At 35.8% G+C, this 9,438-nt stretch overlaps 1 protein-coding gene across 1 annotated transcript; it reads left to right on the top strand.

Moving 5' to 3' along the window:
• Window positions 1–460: 460 nt before the first annotated feature.
• On the top strand, window positions 461–7,975 carry Achl (La ribonucleoprotein translational regulator Achilles). Its single transcript, XM_076412389.1, has 2 exons — window positions 461–1,785; window positions 6,133–7,975. Exons 1-2 carry the CDS (start codon window positions 753–755, stop codon window positions 6,510–6,512), a joined length of 1,413 nt encoding a protein of 470 aa, XP_076268504.1. The 5' UTR covers window positions 461–752; the 3' UTR covers window positions 6,513–7,975.
• Window positions 7,976–9,438: the final 1,463 nt, after the last annotated feature.

Below are 9,438 nucleotides of genomic sequence, written 5' to 3'. Positions count from 1 at the left end.
CTGTTATTATTAAATAGTTTTGTTTTATTCAGATCTGATTGATTGGTTTGGTTATTATGCACCTTCGTAGCGTTAAGGTTCTCGAACGTCGTAAATAAATACGTTACGAAAACGTTACAAAGCCGGTTTGTATTCGAAACATATTGATCAACGATCACTAGAACGTTTATTTGTGGTTGTTAAAAACAAAATTAATTTTTTTTTATTTGAATTACCTTCTACTGAGACAAAAAAGGGAACCGCACCAATACATTATTTATTTCAGATAAATATCGTGGCGATAATAACGCCTGTTTAATATTCCGGCAACCTACTGCCGTCCTGCACCAACATCCTCAATCCCTGACCTAAAATCCGTCGCGGTCCGACAACAAACAGCACAAGCACGAGCGAAAAAAAATATTTTCCGCAAATTTTCACCTGGAGGACGTCGCCGTCAATCGGCTCGCCCGATATCGGTTCGACTAGTAGTGGGTCTACGACCTGGTGCATCTATAAAACGCGCTGTTCGTACGTTGTCTGCTCTCAGTACGCTGTAGCTAGGTCATTCAACGACGCGTTGTGGCAGTAGCAGACCTTATCGTCACGTGCGACCTCATTCTCTCAATACAACAACCACCTTACCGCTTTCTTTTCGGTGTTAAGACTGAAGCCCCGATACAACGTGATAACACTTGTGATATTAGCTTGTAAGAGTATCCGAAATCCGATTTTCTCGTTTTCCCGCCGATCCGAATACCGTATCCGTCACTATGCCGGCTCCAGTACAAGACGTCCCTCAACCAGAACCCGCCGTCGACTCCGAACAGGACCAAGTGGCCGATCTGGTGCCCTCGTCGAAGGTTCTCGATCCCCGGGACTCGATCTCGTCCATCGACAGCGATGTGAGTTTGTCGTACGACCGTAAGTCCAGCCTGACTGAGACCCAAATCGCAGAGAACGAAGACGAAGGCGCTCACATGGGCGACCTGTCCGATAGCGCCTCCGACACGGGATCGGCCGGAGGAGGTAAGGACTCGGGCTGCGAGGTGACTCCCGAAGTCACCGAGCCTCCGTTTACTCCTCCCAGCGAGGAGTTGTCCGACAAAATCGTTCAGCAGGTAGAGTTCTACTTCTCCGACGCCAACATCACCAAGGACGCGTTCCTGTTAAAACACGTGAAAAGGAACAAGGAGGGATACGTCTCCCTGAAACTAATTTCCAGTTTCAAGAGGGTAAAACACCTGACGAAGGACTGGCGAGTGGTGGCTCACGCCTTGTCTCGTTCCACGAAGCTGGAAATCAACGAGGCCGGAACCAAGTTACGTCGCTTGGAGCCTCTACCCAAGTACGACGAAACCACGCCATCCAGAACGGTAGTGGCTGTACATATGCCCATCGACAAGCCAACCATTGAGAACGTAGCCGAGCTCTTTAAGAACTGTGGCGAAATCGCCCTTATTCGTATATTAAGACCGGGTAATCCCATTCCAGCAGACGTTCGACAATTCATCAACAAGAATCCTTCCTTGGCCGGGTTGGTTTGCGCCCTCGTTGAATTTGTGACCTCGGAATCGGCAAGGAACGCCATCCAGTTACAGAGCACCCTGGGCGAGCCCATGAAAGTCTACGAATTAAATAACGTTCCACATCCAGAGCGCAAGAAGAAAAACAACAAGAAAATCAACAACAACAACAATAACAACAACATTAACAACAATCACAAAGGTTTTACTTCCGAATCCGATTACATATCTTGCCAGAGTGGTTCTGAAGCTGAGGATATTAGAAAGCTTGATCCAAGAGGTAAGCAATATCTTTATAACAGCCTACAGTTAATAGTTAATTTTCAATAACGAAATAAATAATGTTTTAAAATGTGTAAAAAGTACAGAATAAAAAATATATAATTTAATACGATTTGCCGGTTTGTAGAAAAATTAGTTAATTTTTTTAGCATCAGTTCCACACCAGCACCAGCAATCAATATCCTCATTGACAAAGAACCCAAACTAACTTAAAACGTATATTATAAAATGTTCACTACCTGTAGTGCTAATTAAATGAATTATTGATACTAAATTAAAGGCGTAAACTAGAGACAGGTATTTCCTCTCCATTCTGGATATACTATAATTGTATGATCTGCCCAGTATATCATTCAAAATTGATGTTGATGTCGAGATCTTGAAAGTTTTGAAAGACTTGTACACCTTGGTAATCAAAAAATAGGGTCACCATTACTTTTCTTGCCGAAGGTTATTACCTATACTTTTTTACCTTCATACCATCTACATGCCTAACCTACATGCTTTCGTTTCTTGATATATTATGAGGATACCTGCACTATAATCATCCAAGATACCCTTCAATCATTTTAGTTTATTTTACTTAAGTTTACATTGAAATTACTCTGATATGTGTTAACATATTATTAAAGTTTTAATAATTTTAATTACTTAAAAAGGCAACAATTAAATCGACTCGAAAACGAATGAATCATCTCGTAAATCTTGCTATATAAAGTGGATGTATCATCGCTATTTGATTAGCTATAGAATATAAATAATATATCGCGAATAAGAAACTCGTTTTTTTTGTTTTGGAGGTGGTTTCTAACAGGGAGTCAAGACTTATAGTTTTTTATTTTAATTTCCTTAAATCTATATCTGGATTTATTATAACAAATATGATGGTTCTCATGTAAATCATTCATATATAGTTGGATTCCAAAGGTTGTGTGTGTATACTGCTTATAAAATTTTATTGACTTATTAATTCCAGCTGATAATATAACTGATATCTCCTAAATCTGTATTATTATTTTTAACATTGTAATTTCTGTGTATCAGCCAGTTTTACTTATCAGTTATCAACATTACTTGCATATGCTTAGAATGCACTCTTCTTTCATTATCGTACATACATTTTGCCATAAATTATAGAATTGTGTCACCGTCTATTGTACTGATATGAGAATCAACGAACAACCGTTACATTCCATGGACTTACAGGGGATCATAAAATCGTTGGTTGTTAATTAGAAACAAAGTCCAATCAGTAGCTGTATATTACGTGTGTTCTACTTCTTTTAATTAAGAATATTAACATACGTTTAAATTTATTCGGTATTATATATTTTAATTTATTATATTATCAATAATAATTAATATTTTAATTACTTCGTAATCAAGTTTCACCACCCTGTATGAAAAAAATTTATTTAGAGTTGTGACTAGCCTGACATTATTCAATAGTAGTGGTGCTAATAGTTCTTAGACATTTGCATATATTTCCTAGAGTACGTTCACCTTACATTATTCAAGTAGAACGGTGAAAACAATTTAAGAAGACAAGTCGACCAGTTAAGCAGCTTTATTTAATTTTTTTCCTTTTATTTCTACTGTCGATATTAATGCACAGAGAAAGATCGGGATTAGAAATCCGTCGTTATAATTAATTGCCATTTCTTTTCGATGAATGTTGTCCGTTTACCACTTTTTCTTTCCGTTCTTTTTTTTTTAATTCATGTTTTCGTTAGTAGTAGCGTTTTTGACCTTTGTCAGCACTTGTTAACGTATTTGTAAGGCATCTGACAAGTTGTTTTGGCTGTTGATAACTGAGAGTAGGTGTTCAAATATTTTTGAAATCACGCGATTCGACTAGGAAGTCGTACCCGTACTATCTGTTATCTGATGAATTATCGAGACGTTCAGGCCTTGAACTTGTTTGTATAAAAAAATGAACCTTCAAGTGTTATGATTTTATTATCCGTTTTATTGGGATGACGATAAGCAATTTATTTTCAGACCTTCATAGATCGCGGTTTTTTCCTTTAAACAATTTAATCCTTAGCCAATGAGTAATATTCCGCCGAATGTTTTTTCGTAGTTCGGTTTTTGTAGGACTTTCACCTCGTCCGTAGAACTTATTAAGTATTTCGTTCGGTTTTGTACGGACCGAATTAGACTGCCTCTCATGCAAATTAAATAAGAGAAATTGTGAACTGCATAACGGATTATTAAAATAGTTGTAGGGAAAATAAAGCGCGGCGGTTCGGTCGTAGGAAACGATAAAAATCGAATAGGAAAAGAACGTACACAAGTCAACCAAAACAACCTCCATTTCGAAAACCGTTCAGTTTTTTTCTTCGGTCGAAATACGTTCCGCGCTTGATACTTTTATCCTTCGCATATTTCACACCTGCTTTACGAAATTTTCAGTAGGTATCGTCAGAAAACAGATAATGCTCAGTACGTATTTCACTGTTATATCTTGATTCAGATCGAAATCTTACCAATCAAAAGTATTAAAATGTATCTGAAACCAAAATAATTGCTGGCTTGGTTGGCGTAATGGTTAAGGTGGCAGACAGATCCTTCTAATGTTGCGATAGTAGCAACAGGGTTTGAATCCTGCTGGGGCTTGGTCAGAAATGTATGTTTATGATTGTCCAATAGGCAAGACTGTAAGATCCAACAAAAATGATCCTAGTGACGCCAGTAACCAGATTGGGTAAGACCAGATATCTTCTGTAATCAATTACAAGTTAGTTACTTGCCAGTTGATAGGCTTAATGCCAATGACCGTGGTTTGAAGCCCACGTTAAACAGTAGGTCCAGTCCAGATAAGCCCTTGTACCCACAAAAGGATACTTTAAAATATGACTAATTTGCGGCAATATTCTCAAAGCTTATCCCTTTAAGAATATGCTTTAAAAGGATTATGAAAATTTAGAATTGAACCAAATGACAGCTGTTAAAAAAAACTATATTTTTTTACCATATTTTTAACATTGAGTAAAAATAATAAAATCCAAATTTTGTTACAATAATTATTGTATTAATATGTATTACTCTGCACGATACAAGAATGTATAAAAGAGATTCGAACCAAATTTCAAACAAATCATGTCAATCGCCACAAAAAAGTATATTCGAGAAAACCATTTTTAAAGTTTAGTTTTTAGATATCGCGTTACTAAAAAACCTATTATATTATGCACCTATTATGCTAGACTATAATACCTTAAATTATCATTTAAAACCTTTCTTCGATTTAGTTTTATTTCAAAGTTTTAATATCAAAGAATTTTTTAAAATTAAAATATACCATGTATGTAATTTTTATCGCATTTTCTACTCTTTATCAACTATAGTTTATCTAGACCACACCTATTGCTTAGCGTGGGCTCCAAACCACGGTATTTACCATTAAGCTTTATCAACTGGCAGGTCACTTACCTAGTCTGAATAAGAACGTCACTGTTTTTTTTTCTTGTAGAATTTTGCACTTTTTCTGTCATAATTACGAACCTAAATTTATAATCTGAGATTATGAAAACAAAGGGAAAATTCATATTTTATTTAATTTATTGTTTATTTTATTTCTTTTGAATTAATAATATATAATTTAGACTAAAATTGTCCTCTTACGAACGCTTATCTTGCCAGTCTTTCTGTATGGCTGTGAGACTGAAACATAAATTTGATACTGTTGCAGTCTGATATCTTCCAAATGTGTTACTTCAGAAAATTGTAAGCAAATGTGATTCTCTCTGAGATTATGTTACAAATGAAGTTATTCGTTTAAAATGCGACAATTAGTGCACAAACATGAAACAAATTCAGAGATGCAGATTACAATGTTTAGACATTTCGGTGGAATGAAGTGTGAATGAATTATTCACAAAATTCTGTTACGAAATCGACATTTTGGGTGGAAAACGCAATAAAGAGCTCGGAAAAAGACATGTTTAAGATAACAGAAAACGATCTGAAAATATGAAACTATTATTGTCCGAGGCAAGAACAAGTGCTATTGTTACGAGGTTTTGTGAATAATATTCCTGATATCCAGTCCTGCAGCACAGCATATAACCATGATAACTGTATAATATATTATACTAAATTAAATAACTCAAAATAATTGAAAATATATAAATCATTGGTTTTAATTCGAATTTGTCTGTTAATTTATAATGAAAAATTATGTCGAAATATGTTTTTAGCTTCATTAAAATTAAAATTAAATTTGAATTCTTCAGCAAAAAAAACTAATATAACAAAATGTTCCACAAAATCGGCGAAATCTTAATTTTTAACATTTACTTTGCTCGTGATCAAGTTATTGAACTAGATCTTCTTGTTTCAGCTAAAATGCGCCGAGGTTCTTCAGCTCATTTCCCCTCCCGATACATCGAACCAGCCGCATGGCTCCAACGCCGTCTGTCCGCTTCCTCTACGGAAGCGAACTTCCTCTACATGCCCAGACGCCTGTCGTACAGCTCGCGCGACTCCAGCGACTCCAGCCTATTCCTGCCGCGCAGGATGAGCGCTTGTAGCGTGTCCAGCAACGACAGCTTTAACAGGAGGATGTCCTCGGTCAGTCAAGTGTCCGAATTAAGCGGCACCAACAGATCCCGAAGCAACAGCTCGGCGTTCCAAAACCTGGAAAACGTTGTGAGAATGCCGAAAGGCCCAGACGGCAGCAAGGGCTTCCGAAGACCTACCCTCCCTACCGTGGTGCAGTAAGCCGGTGACGTGAGCCTGGAAGATATCGATTAAGTTATTTAGCGCGTAGAGTTCTTTCTTAATAATTAAATCGTCCGGGGAGCTGATCCTTCTGCCATACATCAAGCAATCTACCGTAACAATTCATCTCGAAACTCACGTTCAGTATCGAGTATAATTAGGGGGAGAGACTATCGCCATTATCGGTATGACGTAATTTCGAAGAGTGATTCATAAAACTCTTTGGATTGGTCACTACCATTTTAGGAGGACCTTGAGTATCAGTCAGTTGTACCGATCGAGGCTCACTCTGTGACCCAAAACAGTCGCTGTCACGACTACCTTGATTTCTTTCGCGTTACTTTTCATTGAAAATTTACATTTTTTCGCTGGGCGTAGTAGCCGTACGGTTTGGACCGCGCCGAAGAGAAAGTATTTCGTTAAAACTCGACATCGAATGGGACATAATAATTTCTATCGAAATAGAATTGGAATTGGTGAAAATGCTCGGGAGATTTGTCTTTTTTCTAGTCGAACCCGTACTTTCACCGGCAAATGAAAAATATTTTCTCCAAGAACGCGACCACCGTGTATGTATCGTTTGGTTCGATGAATGCATTTTTTACTAAACGACATAACGGGACCGTTCTGCTTCTTCGACACGCGGTCACATTATCGAACGTACGGTTTTATCTAGAGCAAGACCGTCTCCATCGTGTACGGCCTTAAACTCGGACGAAGATAATTTTTCGGTTGATATTCGCTGTTCGTTTTCATCATTTTTCGTTATTTTTACCCGTGGATTAACGAGAACCGCTGTCCTCGATTTCTACGAACAAAATACTTTCTCCCAGCTTCGTCAGTTGTGCCCGTCTACCATACAAAAACAAAATAGAAAAATTTCCTTTGTTTAATACTCGAAACATTTGGTGTCGTTTCGATTTTCCTTTGCTTTCCTTCAATTGTAAAATGTCGACGTGGAGATAGCCGATCGGTACGCCAAAACTAGACTGTTTCGTACGTACTTTCTACTCAATCACTGGACGTCTATTGCTGTAGAAAGCTTGAACTTAAATTAGGCGTAAAATCTAAAAGGTCTGTTGCTTTTCTTCGAGAATAATAATCAGGCTAGCGTCGAGAAACTCGTCGGCCATCCTCCGTTCTTTTATATTTAATTTTTTTGTTGTTTTGTACGCGTATCGTGCTGTTTTGTTTTAGAAATAGTCTCGTACGGATTATATCAATTTTGTTAGGTTTCTAGGGAAAAAAATGAGGTCGTGATAAATTTGTTCGTGTTTTTGTGCGTCTATTTTTTTCTGTCAAAATTTATGTTACTTCTCTAGTTAAATGTTATAGAAGTTTTACAACTAGTTGCTAATTTGATAGATGAAGTTAGAGGTTAAGTTTTTAACTGTATATAGAAGTTATATTTATTATTGTAATTATTTATTTTGTCTTAGAAAATAGATTGTTCTATAAATTAACTGTGTATTTTTTATTGACAATTTCCTTATTTAGAAATATACTGATGCTTTGAGGAAACTAAATTATAGATGCGTATTATTAAGGGGTTATATCACTTTACCAGTACCATGAAAAAGAGCCTATTTCGTTAACTTTTTCGTGAAAATTAATTATAATTGAAATTATTACATTATTATATTTTAATGAAAATTTGTGTTTTGCTACTGATGAATTTAAAGTCGAATATCTTTAAAAATATTTACTCTATGCAACCGGCGCGTATAGTGCTCTTGAAATTAAGACTAAAAAAGGCCCTTTTCGAATTTCTTAAAAAATCGTCGAAATAGAAGAAAACGCAACACTAATCTATTGAAAATGGTTTGGTGTTTACGGCGATGAATGTTTATGAAAATGCCAGTGGCAGCATGAGATTGATCGTTCTTATTCTGGAAATTTCAGTATTAAATATGAACATCGCACTGGTCAATCGTTAGAAAATAGATTGTTCTATAAATTAACTGTGTATTTTTTATTGACAATTTCCTTATTTAAAAATATACTGATGCTTTGAGGAAACTAAATTATAGATGTGTATTATTAAGGGGTTATATCACTTTACCAGTACCATGAAAAACAGCCTGTTTTGTTGATTTTTTAGTGAAAAATAATTATAATTGAAATAATTACATTAATATATTTTAATGAAAATTTGTGTTTTACTACTGATGAATTTAAAGTCGAATATCTTTAAAAATATTTACTCTATGCAACCGGCGCGTATAGTGCTCTTGAAATTAAGACTAAAAAAGGTCCTTTTCGAATTTCTTAAAAAATCGTCGAAATAGAAGAAAACGCAACACTAATCTATTGAAAATGGTTTGGTGTTTACGGCGATGAATGCTTATGTAAATGCCAGTGGCAGCATGAGTTTGATCGTTCTTATTCTGGAAATTTCAGTGTTAAATATGAACATCGCATTGGTCAATCGTTGAAGTTTAATTTTTAATTTAATTAATCTTTTTTATTTTCTTTTTAAAACATCGAGGTAGATCGACATTTTGCAACATTGCCACTGAAACAAATATAGGCCATAATTTAGTTTTAAATCTATTGCATAAGAGTGGACACCAAAAAAGGCTCGATACTTGGGTTACACATGATTTAACAGTGAATAATTTAATGGATGTAGTTATCATTTGTGATTCGCTACGGAAAAAGAATTAAATCGAGCTATTTTTGAAAATTGCAGGCCATGAAAAGTGGGTCAAATAGGACAATAATTTACGAAAAAATCATTGGTGGATCCCGGAGAATCTTTGCCAAGGAATATGGGCTATTTGAAACTGACCAAACCATTAATTGGACTCTAATGTCATCAATTAATGCGACTGAAGTGACTGTAGTGACTAGGCGACAATTCATTTAATTAACTACTACTTACATTATCAAAGCTTAGTAGAATTTTAATTTATAAATGAATTTA

This window comes from Rhynchophorus ferrugineus, unplaced genomic scaffold (assembly GCF_030347505.1).
Source record: "Rhynchophorus ferrugineus isolate W39M unplaced genomic scaffold, kcgeb_rfMv2 rfM8, whole genome shotgun sequence".
NCBI classification, from domain to species: Eukaryota; Metazoa; Arthropoda; class Insecta; order Coleoptera; family Curculionidae; genus Rhynchophorus; species Rhynchophorus ferrugineus.
The sequence above is the reverse complement of the archived record's forward strand: the minus strand, read 5'-3'. Positions and strand labels throughout refer to the sequence as shown.

Excerpts from the sequence above, each read along its gene's own strand:
- Achl (XM_076412389.1), top strand. The coding sequence starts at position 753 with ATGCCGGCTCCAGTACAAGACGTCCCTCAACCAGAACCCGCCGTCGAC. Across the intron at positions 1,786-6,132 it reads TAGAAAGCTTGATCCAAGAG|CTAAAATGCGCCGAGGTTCT; the intron begins GTAAGCAATATC and ends TTCTTGTTTCAG.